The sequence below is a fragment of the Bos indicus x Bos taurus genome, chromosome 24, assembly GCF_003369695.1.
Source record: "Bos indicus x Bos taurus breed Angus x Brahman F1 hybrid chromosome 24, Bos_hybrid_MaternalHap_v2.0, whole genome shotgun sequence".
Taxonomy (NCBI): Eukaryota; Metazoa; Chordata; class Mammalia; order Artiodactyla; family Bovidae; genus Bos; species Bos indicus x Bos taurus.
Window position 1 is genome coordinate 7778452 of NC_040099.1, and position 18285 is coordinate 7796736.

Here is an 18285-nt window from a genome sequence, read left to right on the forward strand (position 1 = left end):
TACTGAAAAAAGTTTTAATAAATAAGTTAATATCTGATGATGCCAATTAAGAGGGAAAAAAGCCATAAATAACCCACAGGAAGTATAAAAGGAGCTAACACTACAGTATAGACAGATATTAAGAAGGTATTACAAGGATGTTGTTATTAAATTTATGTCAGTAATTTTGAAACTTTGTAAGAAATGCAAGAAACTGTGCAAGAAATCATTCAATCATTTTAGGAATGATTTTCCTAAAATCACTGGTAGATGTTCTGAAGCTAATTATAATCAATAGTTTATTACCCTGAGTTTTCAAACTTTAGTGCATATTAGGGTTCCTGGGGTTATTAAATTACAGACATCTGGCCCCACATCCCAGAGATATTTATTTTAAAGGTGTGGGTGGGGCCCAGAATTCTCTTGTTTAACACACACTTGATGTGAATGAATTGAAGACATTCACAATATGCTAAAGAAATACGGACTTTCCTGGTGGACATTGTGTTACTTGCTTTCAGTTCAGTTCAGTTCAGTTCAGTCGCTCAGTCGTGTCTGACTCTTTGAGACCCCATGAATCGCAGCATGCCAGGCCTCCCTGTCCATCACCAACTCCCGGAGTTCACTCAAACTCATGTCCATCGAGTCAGTGATGCCATCCAGCCATCTCATCCTCTGTCGTCCCCTTCTCCTCCTGCCCCCAATCCCTCCCAGCATCAGAGTCTTTTCCAATGAGTCAACTCTTCACATGAGGTGGCCAAAGTACTGGAGTTTCAGCTTTAGCATCATTCCTTCAAAGAAATCCCAGGGCTGATCTCCTTCAGAATGGACTGGTTGGATCTCCTCGCAGTCCAAGGGACTCTCAAGAGTCTTCTCCAACACCACAGTTCAAAAGCATCAATTCTTCGGCGCTCAGCCTTCTTCATAGTCCAACTCTCACATCCATACATGACCACTGGAAAAACCATAGCCTTGACTAGACGGAACTTTGTTGGCAAAGTAATGTCTCTGCTTTTGAATATGCTATCTAGGTTGGTCATAACTTTCCTTCCAAGGAGTAAGTGTCTTTTAATTTCATGGCTGCAGTCACCATCTGCAGTGATTTTGGAGCCCCCAAAAATAAAGTCTGACACTGTTTCCACTGTTTCCATCTATTTCCCATGAAGTGATGGGACCAGATGCCATGATCTTCGTTTTCTGAATGTTGAGCTTTAAGCCAACTTTTTCACTCTCCTCTTTCACCTTCATCAAGAGGCTTTTTAGTTCCTCTTCACTTTCTGCCATAAGGGTGGTGTCATCTGCATATCTGAGGTTATTGATATTTCTCCTGGCAATCTTGATTCCAGCTTGTGCTTCATCCAGCCCAGTTTCTCATGATGTACTCTGCATATGTTAAATAAGCAGGGTGACAATATACAGCCTTGACATACTCCTTTTCCTATTTGGAACCAGTCTGTTGTTCCATGTCCAGTTCTAACTGTCGCTTCCTGACCTGCATATAGGTTTCTCGGGAGGCAAGTCAGGTGGTCTGGTATTCCCATCTCTTTCAGAATTTTCCACAGTTTATTGTGATCCACACAATCAAAGGCTTTGGCATAGTCAATAAAGCAGAAATAGATGTTTTTCTGGAATTCTCTTGCTTTTTCGATGATCCAGCAGATGTTGGCAATTTCATCTCTGGTTCCTCTGCCTTTTCTTAAACCAGCTTGAACATCTGGAAGTTCACAGTTCACGTATGCTTAAGCCTGGCTTGGAGAATTTTGAGCATTACTTTACTAGCGTGTGAGATGAGTACAATTGTTTTACAAGCGGTATTAATCCTTACTACCATCCTGTGGGATGTGTACCAACAGTATCATCCTCAAGGGCAGGAATCTGAGATTTAGAGCACTTTAGTTCCTTGACCCTGGCCCCAGAGCTCATGAGAAGTGGACAAGAACTTGATGATGTACTAAGCTTGGCCACTTATGTTCCTCAGGCTAAGGGTCTGACTTTCAAGCTTTACATGATAGTTTTACTGTAGCAGGAAAATAACAAATCATCAAAAGTTGTATATATCCAAAATGATATTAGTGAACACTGATATTTCTTTTCCTTTCTCTTTTTTTGTGTGTGTATGTTTGCGCTTGTTTTCTGTGAAATGAGGGGTCATTTAACCTGGTTTCTCATCATAGTTCAATCAATCAAGCTTTCTTTGTGTGACCAAGAACACAGCATACGTATGGCTGTTTCACGTTGATGTATGACAGAAACCAACACAGTATTGTAAAGCAATCATCCTCCAATTAAAAATAAATTAACTAATTTTTAAAAGATTTAAGAAACACAGAAAAATAAACAATGATTGATACACCTTGTGGGTGTGAGTTTGTCTCGCTTACTACTCTGTGAGCTTCTTAAAAGTAATGGCCCTACTTTGTATGAAGGGAATGGCAACCCACGCCAGTATTCTTTCCTGGAGAACCCCATGGACAGAGGAGCCTGGTGGGCTACAGTCCATGGTCGCAAGAGTGGGACACGACTTAGTGACTAAACCTCCACCACATTTCCTCAGCTTAGTTCTCACACAGCATAGCCTCAAAATTCTTTGATGAATGAATAATGAATGAGTGAATGACATACAAGAGTGTCTGAGTGGAATGTAGGGAGCATGGTTACTAGGGTAACCAAAGTAAATAATTTACAAACAACACTGGAATACTGTTTTGCTCCCGGAGAAAGGTTATACACATATTCTTTGGCTCAAAGTAGGAATTCATGAGAATTCTAGCCCATTTCTAAGCAGGGACTCTTGGTCCTGGGGAAAAAAAAAAAAAAAAAAAAACCAAACCCTCAAATCTGACTCTGAATTAACCAGATGTAGTCTGAGGTCATTTCTTCATTTTGTTCTAGAGGGTGATCTCTTGCATGAACAACAAAACAGATCCTTGAATCCACTTGCAACTGTAACAGTAGGAACTTCCTATAAGTGCTGGCTTCTTGGTTGTGATACTTACCTCTGTTACTAGTGATTAGTACGTTACATTTGTTTCCTAGGATTGCTATTATGTATTGTGAGACTCCTTTCTAAATAAATATGACTGTAACACTGCACTGCAATATTTCTAAGGTCAGCATAAAAAAAAAAAAAGTCGCTCAGTCGTGTCCGACTCTTGCGACCCCATGGACTATATACAGTCTATGGAATTCTCCAAGCCAGAATACTGCAGTGGGTAGCCTTTCCCTTCTCCAGGGGATCTTCCTAACCCAGGGATCGAACCCAAGCCTCCAGCATTGCAGGCGGATTCTTTACCAGCTGAGCCACAAGGGAAGTCGTGAGGTCAGCCACAAGGTCAGCACAGGCTATCTTAAATACAGCTGAAAGATGTGAAGATTGTGAAAGCTGTAAGAAGTTAAAAGCTCAGATTGTCCACTTAATATGCACTCTTCTGTGTTATCTGAAATCTAAGAATAAGTGCGTGTGTGTGTCTGTGTGTGGGTAGTTGGCTGTGGCGTGCTAGCCTCCCTTACTTTCCCGTATACTGTGCCAGATTCTGAATCAATAGGAAAACAGCTGACAACACTAGATAAAGATGATTAATGCAAAGAATTTAATCAATAACCACTTTTATCTTAGCAACACACGTTATACCTTTAAAAATTATTTGCAGGGTATATGGTGGTGGTTTAGTCGCTAAGTCGTGTCCGACGCTTGCGACCCCATGGATACAAGAACCCACCAGGCTCCTCTGTCCGTGGGATTCTCCAGGCAAGAGTACTGGAGTGGATTGCCATTTCCTTCTCCAGAGGAACTTCCTGACCCAGGGATCAAAACCAGGTTTCCTGCATTGCTGCTGCTGCTAAGTTGCTTCAGTCGTGTCCGATTCTGTGTGACCCCATAGACGTCAGCCCACCAGGCTCCCCCGTCCCTGGGATTCTCCTAGCAAGAACACTGGAGTGGGTTGCCATTTCCTTCTCCAATGCATGAAAGTGAAAAGTGAAAGTGAAGTCGATCAGTCATGTCTGACCTTAGTGACCCCATGGACTGCAGCCCACCAGGCTCCTCGGTCCATGGGATTTTCTAGGCAAGAGTATTGGAGTGGGGTGCCATTGCCTTCTCCCTCCTGCATTGCAGGCAGATTCTTTACCAACTGAGCTACAAGAGAAGCCCCTGCAGGGTATATGAACTGGGCAAACTCCAGGATGATGAGGGATAGGGGAGCCTGTCGAGCTGCAGTCCATGGAGTTGCAAAGGGTCAGACATGATTTGGAGACTGAACAAAACCATGCCCAGTATGTTAACAATGCATATATATGGCACCTAGAAAAATGGTATTAATGAACCCATTTGCAGGGAAGGGATGGAGATGCAGACAGAGAATGGCTTTGTGGATACAGTAGGGGAAGGAAAGAACCGAACATGGAGAAAGAAGCATGGACATATATACACCACAATGCGGGAAACAGATAGCTGGTGAGAAGTTGCTGCGTAACACAGGGAGCCCAGATAGGCGCCCTGTGACGGTCTGGAGGGGTGGAGTGGGGAGGGGAGGGTGGCTCAGCAGCGATGATATATGTGTAATTACGGCTGAACTGTGCTGTTGTACTGCAGCAAGCATGACAACATTGTAAAGCAATTTTCCTCCAATTAAAGAATAAATAAACAATTCACACAAATGTTTATTCTTAGCTAGTCTCAGAGTAAATAAGACCAAGCTGTTTGAAGAGTCAGGAAAACCTTCAAGGACAAGTAGCAATTTTGAATGTCAAGATATATGCTGTGGTCGGGACTGAGCAGTGGGTCTTCTCTAGGTGATGGGACCCCATAAGACCACCATGAGCCACGAACGATACAATAATTTATGACATCAATTCTGCACACATGTGTGTCTCATTGCTTAGGAGTAATTTCAAACTGAATCCAAGCCCATCATTGATAACATATTAAAATAATGTTTCTGATGAAAAAGAAATGGTAGAATTTAACTCTGAAATGCCTTAAGGAGAAACCCCTGAATCTGTAATAACAAATTGTTCATAAAGGAATGATTCTAACCTGAATGTATTAATGACTTCATGCATGTATCAGGAGGTTAAAGTTTTGTTTATATGAAGAGGTGTTATGATTGAAAACTGTGGAAGGACAGTTTTACAAGATAACATTGTTTTAAAAAAACACTTGCATTAGCTAAACCAACAAACACTTTCCCTGCATGCAGTAAAATGAACAGGTGTCCTGTCTAAGAAACAGGTGTGTCCCTAAAGCAGTTCTAGGGCTCAAGGGAGAGGGTTCACGTTGACTAACAAGCACTCTTAGTCTTCAGCATGAGATTTTACAGATTACTTCTAGTTATTTCAGGGCGGATCTTGAAATGGAATTATCATATTTATGGAAGAAGTCCATTGATTAGGAAGTGACAAAACTGGGGAATGCCAGTAACAACCTGTGCCGATCTGTGTGTGTGTGTGTGTCTTGGCAGCATGTATACACATATTCACTGGGATTTTTGAGCTACCAATAGTTGAGGCTGCAATTTTGACATTCTGTTGAGGTTTATGCCTTCCGCATTGTCCTGTGGTATAAATCACTATCTTACAAAGTTGTAGCTAGACTTCAATGGGCCAACAGAAATGGAGGAAAAGTGCTGTTATCTGGACTTGACAAAGCATTTTAAAGAAAGTGTATATAGACTGGAAGAGATGGAAGGAATGGCTATGTCCACAGCCTTGGGAGTCAGGGAGAAATTCACCCATGTGGAAGGTGTTTCCTGGGGAAAAGAAATCCTCCCAGCTAAGATTTTCCTTTGAAAGCTAAATATGGAAGAGTCTCAATGTGTGTGTATGTGAGCGTGTGTGTGAGTGTGTATGTGAGCATGTGTGTGAGTGTGTGTGTGAGGGAGTGAGTGTGTGTATGTGTGGGTGTGATGTCTGCCAGTTTCCTTTAGGGTATCATGTACTTTCAGGAAGTCATTTAAATGGATCAAACACTACCTTCTCTAACTAAATGTTACTATATACTAAAAGCACATATTACCCTTTGTATGAATTTAGGATTATTTAAAAAGCACTGGATGACATTATAACTTTCAGTTCAGTTCAGTCGCTCAGTAATGTCCAACTCTTTGTGACCCCATGAATCGAAGCATGCCAGGCCTCCCTGTCCATCACCAACTCCCGGAGTTCACTCAGACTCACGTCCATCGAGTTGGTGATGCCATCCAGCCATCTCATCCTCTGTCGTTCCCTTCTCCTCCTGCCCCCAATCCCTCCCAGCATCAGAGTCTTTTCCAATGAGTCAACTCTTCGCATGAGGTGGCCAAAGTACTGGAGTTTCAGCTTTAGCATCATTCCTTCCAAAGAACACCCAGGACTGATCTCCTTTAGAATGGACTGGTTATAACTTTAGGTCTTCTCTAAACTATATGCAGGAATTAATTTTTGATTTCTTTATTTTTACTTGGACTTAAACAAACATACTTGTGCTTTTTTTTTTAAATCTAAGCATGAGTTAGTCTTTATTTTATATTATCTCCTATAACCATCATGATAACACCATAAATCAGTATTAGTTTATTTTCACATAGTAGCAAACTGAAATTAGAAGTGACTAAGGAACCTGATCTATTTAAGGGGTGTAGCCCACATTCAAGTTGCATCCTAAAGAGTTTACTTACTAGGCTAAATCTGCTTGTGCTTCTTACACAGCTCTGGCTATTTAATTCTGTGTTTATCCTATTCTAAAACATTTATATTAAAATTTTACCTTTATATAGTAGGTAAACTACTTTGACATTATTATCAAATCAGCAATAAAAATTATAATAACCAAAAGAGTACATTATCTATTTGGATAGGAACCATATACAACCCCAGGTTTTTAAGGTAAAAGTGTATAATTCACACCAAACAAGTTGCACACAGCAATGACTCCACCCACAGGCCTAATTTATTCACTTTCTTCATATTTTCTGTATGTAGTACTTGATGAATGTTTATTGGTAAAGGGTTTTTTCCTTCTTCTCTCAAACTGAGAGTGAGCAGAATATTTTAAGCAATATGATTATGGATGTTCTGTACTTAGCACAGTTCTCAGAAAATAAGTCAGAGAGATGAAATCCAAAAAAGTGTGGGAAAGAAACTGAAATATCAAAAGGAAGCTAGAAAAAGAGTCACAGGAATGCCTTCGTGACTTTCTGAAACTAGCAACATGGGCAAAATTTGCGCCTGTATATGTTCATGATTAGTTAGTAGGGGAAAAACATTTTTTTCAGTTCAGCAAAAACACAAAAAGCAATGATTTTTAATGGTCTATGCTGGGAGGGATTGGGGGCAGGAGGAGAAGGGGATGACAGAGGATGAGATGGCTGGATGGCATCACTGACTCGATGGACGTGAGTCTGAGTGAACTCCAGGAGTTGGTGATGGACAGGGAGGCCTGGCGTGCTGCGATTCATGGGGTCGCAAAGAGTCGGACATGACTGAGTGACTGATCTGATCTGATCTGATCTGATGAGATAGTGATGGTTATCAGAATATTATTGTTTATAACGAAATCACCATCCGTGTTATAGTGATGCATTTTCACCTGTGCTGTCCAGTGTATAACCACAGACTATTCCAGCATTTCTTTTAACAACTAGTGTCAAGCTTCACCAATATCCCTCATTATTTTTAAAAACACTAGTCATTAGAAATTAAAAACACTGGAAAGTTTCTATTTTCATACCACTAGATATTCCAGTGATGATAGTTAGTTTTAAAAATGGAGGGGAAAAAGCTCATTACACTATTCTGATTTCATTATTCAGAGGCTTTGGACGAGAAGATGCAGCATAAATTATTAAGAGACATCAGAAAAGTTAAATTAGAGAACAGTGCAGTAATATGTCATATAGACCTCAATTCTGTTATCTACACTCTGAGTTTTCAAGCATTCTACTTCCTCAGGTGTAGCACAGACTTCCCTTGTGGCTCAGCTGGTAAAGAATCCGCCTGCAAGGCCGGAGACCTGGGTTCAATCTCTGGGTTGGGAAGATCCCCTGGAGAAGGGAAAGGCTACCCATTGCAGTATTCTGGCCTGGAGAATTCCACGGACTGTATAGGCCACAGGGTCGAAAGAGTCAGACACAACTAAGGGTCTTTCACTTTCACTTTCAGTTGTAGTATGCAAGTGTATAGGCAAGAACACTGGAGTGGGTTGCCATTTCCTTCTCCAATGCATGAGAGTGAAAATTGAAAGTGAAGTCGCTCAGTTGTGTCCAACTCTTAGGGACCCCATGGACTGTAGCCCATAGGCTCCTCCATCCATGGGATTTTCCAGGCAGGAGTACTGGAGTGGGGTGCCATTGCCTTCTCCGAATATGAAATTAGAAGTGATCAAATAGGAGATGGCAAGAGTGAACATCGACATTTTAGGAATCAATGAACTAAAATGGGCTGGAATGGCTGAATTTAACTCAGATGACTATTATATCTACTACTGTGGTCAAGAATCCCTTAGAAGAAATGGAGTAGCCATTATAGTCAACAAAGGAGTCCAAAATACACTACTGGATGCAATCTCAAAAACAATAAAATGATCTGTTTCCAAGGCAAGCTATTCAATATCTACATGGTAATCCAAGTCTATGCCGCAACCAGTAATGCTGAAGAAGCTGAAGCTGAATGGTTCTATGAAGACCTACAAGACCTTCTAGAACGAACACCCAAAAAAGATATCCTTTTTATTATAGGGGACTGTAATGCAAAAGTAGGAAGTCAAGAAATACGTGGAATAACAGGCAAATTTGGCCTTGGAGTACAGAATGAAGCAGGGCAAAAGCTAACAGAGTTTTTCCAAGAGAATGCACTGGTCATAGCAAATACCCTCTTCCAACAACACAAGAGAAGACTCTACACATGGACATCACCAGATGGTCAATACTAAAATCAGATTTATAATATTCTTTGCAGCCAAAGATAGAGAAGTTATATAGAGTCAGCAAAAACAAGACTGGGAGCTGACTGTGGCTCAGATCATGAGCTCCTTATTGCCCAAATCAGACTTAAATTGAAGAAAGTAGGAAAAACCACTTGATCACTTGGGTATGACATAAATCAAATCCCTTACAACTATACAGTGGAAGTGACAAATAGATTCAAAGGATTAAATATTATAGAGTGCCTGAAGAACTATGGATGGAGGTTCCTGACACTGTACAGAAGGCAGTGATCAAGACCATCACCAAGAAAAAGAAATGCAAAAAGGCAAAATGGTTGTCTGAGGATGCCTCACAATTAGCTGAGAAAAGAAGAGAAGCAAAAGGCAAAGAAGAAAAGGAAAGATATATCCATTTAAATGCAGAGTTCCAAAGAATAGCAAGGAGAGATAAAGCCTTCCTCAGTGATCAATGCAAACAAATAGAGGAAAACAATAGAATGAGAAAGACTAGAGATCTCTTCAAGAAAATTAGAGATACCAAGGGAACATTTCATGCAAAGATGGGCACAATAAAGGACAGAAATGGTATGGACCTAACAGAAGCAGAAGATATTAAGAAGAGGTGGCAAGAATACACAGAAGAACTGTACAAAAAAGATCTTCACGACCCAGATAATCACAATGGTGTGATCACTCACCTAGAGCCAGACTTCCTGGAATGCAAAGTCAAGTGGGCCTTAGGAAGCATCACTACGAACAAAGCTAGTGGAGGTGATGGAATTCCAGTTGAGCTATTTCAAATCCTGAAAGATGATGCTGTGAAATTGCTGTACTCAATATGCCAGCAAATTTGGAAAACTCAGCAGTGGCCACAGGACTGGAAAAGGTCAGTTTTCATTTCAATCCCAAAGAAAGGCAATGCCAAAGAATGCTCAAACTACTGCACAACTGAACTCACTTCACACGTTAGCAAAGTAATGCTCAAAATTCTCCAAGCCAGGCTTCAACAGTACATGAACTATGAACTTGCAGATGTTCAAGCTGGATTTAGAAAAGGCAGAGGAACCAGAGATCAAATTGCCAATATCCGCTGGATCACTGAAAAAGCAAGAGAATTCCAGAAAATCATCTATTTCTGCTTTATTGACTATGCCAGAGCCTTTGACTGGATCACAACAAACAGAAAATTCTGAAAGAGATGGGAATACCAGACCACCTGATCTTCCTCCTGAGAAATCTGTATGCAGGCCAAGAAGCAACAGTTAGAACTGGACATGGAACAACAGACTGGTTCCAAACTGGGAAAGGAATAGGTCAAGGCTGTATATTGCCACCCTACTTATTTTACTTAAAAGCAGAGTATATCATGAAAAATGCTGGACTGGATGAAGCACAATCTGGAATCAAGATTGCCAGGAAAAATATCAATAACCTCAAATATGCAGATGACACCACCCTTCTGACAAAGCAAAGAACTAAAGGGCCTCTTGATGAAAGTGGAAGAGGAGAGTGAAAAAGTTCCTTAAAACTCAACATTCAGAAAACTAAGATCATGGCATCTAGTCCCATTACTTCATCAAATAGATGGGGAAACTGGAAACAGTGAGAGACTTTATTTTTTGGTCTCCAAAATCACTGCAGATGGTGACTGCAGCCATGAAATCAAAAGATGCTTGCTCCTTGGAAGAAAAGTTATGACCAACCTAGACAGCTTATTACAAAGCAGAGACATTACTTTGCCAACAAAGGTCCGTCTAGTCAAAGCTATGGTTTTTCCAGTGGTCATGTATGGATGTGAGAGTTGGACTATAAAGAAAGCTGAGTACCAAAGAATTGATGCTTTTGAACTGTGGTGTTGGAGAAGACCCTGGGACTGCAAGGAGATCCAACCAGTCCATCCTAAAGGAAATCAGTCCTGAATATTCATTGGAAGGACTGATTCTGAAGCTGAAACTCCAAAACTTTGGTAACCTGATGCGAAGAACTGACTTGTTGGAAAAGACTATGATGCTGGGAAAGATTGAAGGTGGGAGGAGAAGGGGATGACAGAGGATGAGATGGTTGGATGGCATCACCAACTCAAAGGACATGAATGAGTAAACTCTAGGAGTTGTTGATGAACAGGGAGGCCTGGTGTGCTATACAGTCTATGGGGTTGCAAAGAGTTGGACACGACTGAGCAACTGAACTGAAATGAACTGTTGCTATAGACTGAACTATGTCTCCCTAAATTCATAGGTTTAAGCCCTAACTCCCAAGGTGGTAGGATAGGAGATGGAGGCTTTGGGAGTAATTAAGTTTAGAGGAAGTCATGAGGATGGGACCCTCATAATGAATTAGCACCCTTGTAAGGAAGGACAGGAGACAGCTTGTTCTTCTCTCCCTCTCCCACATGGGTCCACAGCAAGAACTTGGCCTCCAAAGCTGTGAGGAATTAACTCCTGTTGTCCAAGCCACCCAATCTGTGGTATGTTGTTATGGCAGCCTGAGCAAAGATATAATATTCTCCCCATTCCCTAAAATATACTGAAAAACAACATAAGCCAAGATTGTTTATTTAGACTCCAAATCTATGACAATGCTTTAAGAAGAAATGTAGGACTACTACTGTTCATTCAAAACCTTATGTACAGTGAGTTAATGTATTGATTGTTTATTGAAATAAATGGCAATGTCACAGAGCAAGAATGTAGGGGACCTGGGCTTTACCTTAGCATTTTTCTAGGTGGTATGCAGTCTTGAGACAGATCCTTAATAGCTGAGGTTGATCAGTATACTTTCCTCTAAAGTATTGGTCTGATGTACCCCAGTGTTCATAGCAGCACTATTTACACAGCTAGGATATAGCAGCAACTTCAATGTCCAACAAACACGAATGGATAAAGAAGCTATGGCACATATATACAATGGAATATTACTTAGCAATAAAAAGGAAGGCACTTGAGTCAGTTCTAGTGAGGTGGATGAACCTCAAACCTGTTACACAGAATGAAGTAAGTCAGAAAGAGAAAAACAAATTTAGTATATTAACGGATACCTATGCAATCTAGAAAGATAGTAATGATGAACATATTTGCAGGGCAGGAACAGAGACATAGAGAACAGACTTTGCACACAGTGGGGGATGGAGGGGGTGGAGCAAATTGAGAGACTAGCATTTAAACATATTCATCACCATAAGTAAAACAGAGAGCTAATGGGAAGTTGCTGTATAATACGGGTGCTTGTCCCCAAACTCAACCTGGTGCTTTGGGACAACCTGAAGGGGTGGGATGGAGTGGGGGCTGGAAGGGAGGTTCAAGAGAGAGGGGGCACATGTATACTAGTGGCTGATTCGCGTTGCTGCATGGCAGTAGCCAACAGAATATTGTAAAGCAATTATCCTCCAATTAAAACTGATTTTTTTTAAAAAAAAAGGATTGGTCCAAAACATTTCTGAAGTCCTTTCAGTTCCAAAGTTCGACAACTCCCCGTGCACTTTAAAGGGAAGGACGGAGCCGCACACTTACCGTTCTGCTCCCTCTGCACGCCTGCCGCCAGGAGATCGGGCTCCCCGAGGCTGATGTCATTGAGCCGGGTCCCCAGACACTCCATGCAGAGGTGTTTGCACCACTCCTCAGCTTCCAGCTCTGAAAAGAAGCACAGGCCATCAGAGTCAGCCAAGGCTGCCTGGGAAGAATGAAGAGGACTGCTTCCTGAACCAACTACCCCGGCAAGTGGTGAGCCTTAAAAATCCACTTTAAGAAAGCTAGAAAGCTGTATTCAAGAAGTGAAATAAAAGTCTCCATGACTGTTGCCCATGATTTGACATTATAACATTGTATCTATTGTATATTAAAGATATTTTAAGTTATCCCTATGTAATTTATCTTATTTATAAAGAATAGACTGAGAAGATTTGTTTACTATCCAGTATACTTAAGATTGATTTAGTTTGGGGAGAGAACGTACTTAATTTAAATATTAAATATAAAAATTATGAAATATATAATATTTAATTAAATATAAAGTAAAAATACTTAAGTGAATAGCTGGAAAACGTCAAACTAAACACACGAATGTCTTCCTGAATGTAACGTTGGTTTGTGCAGACAGAAGGTCTGATCCTCGAGCCATTCTGAACTGCCGTGGATCACAGATCAACAAAAGAACGTAACCATTTTTTTTTCTACAAACATCAGAAGTTTTTAAAGTAAGGGCCATCCTTACTTTAAAAAATTAGGGATAGGATATTGAAAATAACTTTCCCCTTTAGAAAGCTCCAATTGCCTAAAGATATTAATTAGATCACTCTCTTTTTACTGCCGTTACTCTGCAACTTCTTTGTATCTGTGTTTTTCCTTTGCTGAAAACATAAGAGTATCTCACACCTCACAGAGTCTTGTAGTATCAAATGCTTCCACAAACATGGATGAATTTGAACTTAATATAAGACCTAGGTGGGCGAGATGGTTAAGGATATCCTAGCATGGGTCAGCACCAAGACAGAATTGGAGGCAAAGAGTTCTAACTATTTTTGTATCCAAAGGAGTATGAGGTTAGAAATTTGGGGCCAAGCCCCCAAATCGATTCACAGAAATTGAATAAGAGCTTTCTATTGACATCTGACCAGAGAATAGAACTCTGTGGGAGACTGTGGGTTCTTTTTACTTTCTAACAATATTCCATGGTCTTGATAAAAGAGGAATTTCTGACTTTTCATGTAGCATAATTCTGTACTAGAGCCATTTAATATAGCTTTCCTTTAAAGTTCTTGCTGTTCTCTGTGGATGACACTCCAGCCCTTGCCTTGGCATTTTAAATCCCCATAACAACGTCATCTGTGACAAGGTTTCTTGACTCTAGGGATTTGAGCACCAACTTCTCTGCTCCATGGCCAATGCCATCAAACCTGGCTAACACTTCCTTCCTGTGCTGGGTCACTCTGCCTTAGCATCAAGAACGAGTTTGATCAATGAGATGGCAAGCCAAATTTGTCATTTATTTTTACTTTATGAAGAGCATGGAATATTGTTAGAAAATAAAAAGAACACACAATCTCCCACAGAGCACTATTCTCCTAAAAACAACAGTTCCCATGTTCCAATCACAAAAGTGGTTTTTCTTTGCAAAAGGAATGGTTAGAATCCTTCAGGGATGGTTCTCTGTGATGTTAGTCACTGCGCCTGCATACATCGAGGAGAGAGTAGATTCTCATGCGGCCTGGTTTGGGTGGTGGGCTTTTCCTCAGGAATCTAGAAATAAATCTAGAAAATGAACCTTCCCATTCACTCTATGATGTTGTTTAGTTGCTAAATTGTGTCTGACTCTGCAACTTCATGGGCTGTAGCCCACCAGGCTCCACTGTCCACGGAATTCTCAGGCAAGAATTCTGGTGTGGGTTGCCATTTCCTTCTCCAGGGGATCTTCCCAACCCAGGGATTGAACCTGCGACTTCTGCATTGGCAGGCAGATTCTCTACCACTGAGCCACCAGGGAAGCCCAGGGCTACTATAATGACAAAAAAGCATTGCTGAGACTCACAGCTTTCTTAAAAAAAACCCTTTTCTTCTAGAAACAGAATGCCAGCATTCATAGAAAAAATGTATGGAAGCAACAACAGCATATATTGAAAATAATTTTTATTAGGTATATGAGTTTCGACATATAATTTATGAAAGTTTTGAAAGCTTTCCTAACAACGATCAGAATCTCAAGCCAATTTCCATGACATGTCTCTAGAAGTCCTTGACATTTCTGGGAAGGGACACAACATGACTCCAGCTTTTGCTTTTTACATTTCAATGTTTTGAATGTTTCTCAGAACTACAATACTTTAAATCACCAGTGAAGTCACATGCAGGTAACACCCCATCTGCAGGACTACCTGCTAATATTTCCAGGACCCCAAAGATGGAAAGAAGAGTATCTACTATGCCATTTGAGGTGAAAATAAAAGTGTTAAATATGACAAAGCATCTTTGCACCAACGTTCCTTTTAACTGTTTCTGGTCTCATGGTCCAGTGGTTCACACGGCATGGTCCTAGGATTCTCATTATCAAGATTTCCTGGGAGTTTATTGAAACTGGAGATCTGCCCATCCCAGCCCTTGCTTGTTTGTTTAGTCCCTCAGCTGCGTCTGAATCTTTGCAACTCTATGAGGGCAGGAGGAGAAGGGGACGGCAGAGGATGAGATGGTTGGATGGCATCACCGACTCATGGACGTGAGTCTGAGTAGGCTCTGGGAGTTGGTGATGGACAGGGAAGCCTGGCGTGTTGCAGGCTATGGAGTTGAAAAGAGTCGGACACGACTGAGCGACTGAACTGAACTGAACTGAATTGAGGGCTGTGGCTGAGCCTGGAGGAGCCGGGGCTCCAGGACCTGGGCTGAGCAGTGAGCAGGGAACCTGTTCAGGGACTTGCAGGGCAAGCAGCAAAGGGAGGGTGTGTGTGAGTGTGTGTATTGGTGTGTGTCTTTGTGTGAGTGTGTATCAGTGCATGTGAGTGTGTCTAAGTGTCTATCAGTGCACGTGAGTGTGTATATGAGTGTGTCAGTGTGTGAGTATTTGTGAGAGTGTGAGTGATGAGTGAGTCCGTGGGTCTGTGTATCAGTATGTGAGTCCGTGAGGCATTTGTGTCAGAGTATGAGTAAGCATTGTGTGTCTGTGTGAGTGTGTGTCTGCACCGATGTGCTGGAGGAACCAGGCTGCATGGAGGGTGGCCAGGACTGAAATGGGGAGGCAGGTCTAGGGGCCACACCGCTGCCCGTGACCAGTGCGGGTCAGCCCTGAGGTCACGGTGAAGTCTGAGAAGCAGTCGGCACTCCGGCCGTCCTCTTCCAGGTTGTGTCTGGTTCAGTTAGATCAGCCCCAAATGTGCACGTCACGTCAAAAGTATTCACTTTTGTAGTCTGCACACTTGATCTAACAGTCTTGTTGCAGACAAGTACATTTGTTTGAGAATTATACAAGGCTTTGTGGTTTAAAACCTGTTTTTGATGGTCACCTTTCAAATAATTAGAGCTGTGCTTTTTATTTGTTCTTTCTTAGGCAAATGCTCTGTATTGAAGTCCTTTAATATCTTTTATTGCACGTTAGTTTACTTTGTCCCATCCTTATTTAATTAGCGTTTTTCTCCCAGTTAACCTTACATCTTTCACCTTTCTATTTTCACAGAACTGAGCAGATTAAACACAAAGGCAATAATCTCAACCCACTGCATTTTTAAATAATTATTTTCCCATAAATTCAGTGCCTTTTGTCTTCATTTTATCTTTCAAATGTCTATCTTGCTCTATACATAGTGTGTAAATAATGAAATTTCTTTGTGGAGAAATAAAGGCAGAAAATGTTCTACAACGTTTTCTGCATTTTCCTCTTCATGGTGGAAGTGCTTTTTCATTTACATGTCTTTTTCGGGTAGCCTGCAGCTATGCTCAAATTCTTAATTCAGATAAATAACTTTTCTCTGGCACAGAAACCTAAATAACATTTTCATTATGTATAGGATTCGTTAAATGGAGAAATCTGGCAATTTCCAAAAGAGAAAAGCTGAAAGATGTTTATGAATAACAAGACAAATAGTAGAGAAGGGAGACTAAACTAACTGAGTGAATTATGAGACAAATGGGCTTATTGATTGTAGGGAGAATGACCATCAGCAGTCCTGCAGAGGAGAGATACAGTCATAGATGGATGGCCACTCCTGAGTGTCTTCCCATCACTTCTTTTTAGAATTCTGGGGAAAGTACAGTTATATTCCTCTGCATAAGAGGAGGTCTTTATACCAGACTCTTAATAAATACTTACTGAACAAATGATTAAATTTAAGTTTTATCACTTTCACTAAATTTAGGCCTTAGGATAAAGACATGAGGGTTAAATGATCCAAAAGGAGCTTTGAAAACAGTGAAAAATTTTCTCCCATGTATACAGAAAACAGGCTGTCAGCTAAAATCATATAGCAGAATTAAAAATAGCACCAACTCAGTTTCATGGTAATTTATTGTAAGATGCAGGCAAGACTAGCTTTATGTGGAAATAATAATTTAGTCCTCATTAAATTTGGCTTTTATTGAAAATCTTATCAAAATTTAGGTAAAATAATACTGCTTTGTCTTCAGCAAAATCAGGAATTTTTAAGTATATGTAATTTTTATCTGCTGGGCAGATTTGCTATAATTTGGTGATAAATGTTGTTTTTGTGGTATTAAAGTCTTCTTAGATACATGCTTTTCTGGAAAATGAAGAAAAAAATGTCTCCTGATGTAGACTGTTGCTTAAAGACTACAAAGAACTCTCTTATTGTTATTTGAAATTTATAGAGCCATTAAAGTATACATTTTGATGATACTTTTCATTCTTAAAAATTGGCACCTACTTGTTACTAAGCAGGAATCCCTTAGAAGAAATGGAGTAGCCATCATGGTCAACAAAAGAGTCTGAAATGCAGTACTTGGATGCAATCTCAAAGACGACAGAATGATCTCTGTTTGTTTCCAAGGCAAACCATTCAATAGCACAGTAATCCAAGTCTATGCCCCAACCAGTAATGCTGAAGAAGCTGAAATTGAACGGTTCTATGAAGACCTACAAGACCTTTTAGAATTAACACCCAAAAAAGATGTCCTTTTCATTATAAGGGACTGGAATGCAAAAGTAGGAAGTCAAGAAACACCTGGAGTAACAGGCAAATTTGGCCTTGGATATGGAATGAAGCAGGGCAAAGACTAATAGAGTTTTGCCAAGAGAATGCACTGGTCATAGCAAACACCCTCTTCCAACAACACAAGAGAAGACTCTATACATGGACATCACCAGATGGTCAACATCGAAATCAGATTGATTATATTCTTTGCAGCCAAAGATGGAGAAGCTCTATACAGTCAACAAAAACAAGACCAGGAGCTGACTGTGGCTCAGATCATGAACTCCTTATTGCCAAATTCACACTTAAATTGAAGAAAGTAGGGAAAACCACTAGACCATTCAGGTATGACCTAAATCAAATCCCTTATGATTATACAGTGGAAGTGAGAAATAGATTTAAGGGACTAGATCTGATAGATAGAGTGCCTGATGAACTATGGACTGAGGTTCATGACATTGTACAGGAGACAGGGATCAAGACCATCCCCATGGGAAAGAAATGCAAAAAAGGAAAATGGCTGTCTGGGGAGGCCTTACAAATAGCTGTGAAAAGAATGGAAATGAAAGCAAAGGAGAAAAGGAAAGATATAAGCATATCTGAATGCAGAGTTCTAAAGAATAGCAAGAAGAGATAAGAAAGCCTTCCTCAGCAATCAATGCAAAGAAATAGAGGAAAACAACAGAATGGGAAAGACTAGAGATCTCTTCAAGAAAATTAGAGATACCAAGGGAATATTTCATGCAAAGATCGGCTCGATAAAGGACAGAAATGGTATGGA

The 18285-nt window shown here is 40.6% G+C and overlaps 1 protein-coding gene across 1 annotated transcript in view; it reads right to left on the reverse strand.

Moving 5' to 3' along the window:
• Window positions 1–18285, reverse strand: part of DOK6 (docking protein 6) — a 412894-nt gene that overhangs the window by 158580 nt on the left and 236029 nt on the right. Inside the window, exon 4 of the mRNA XM_027525620.1 lies at window positions 12388–12507. Coding sequence (XP_027381421.1) covers window positions 12388–12507 — 120 coding nt within the window. The remainder of the gene's footprint in view (window positions 1–12387; window positions 12508–18285) is intronic.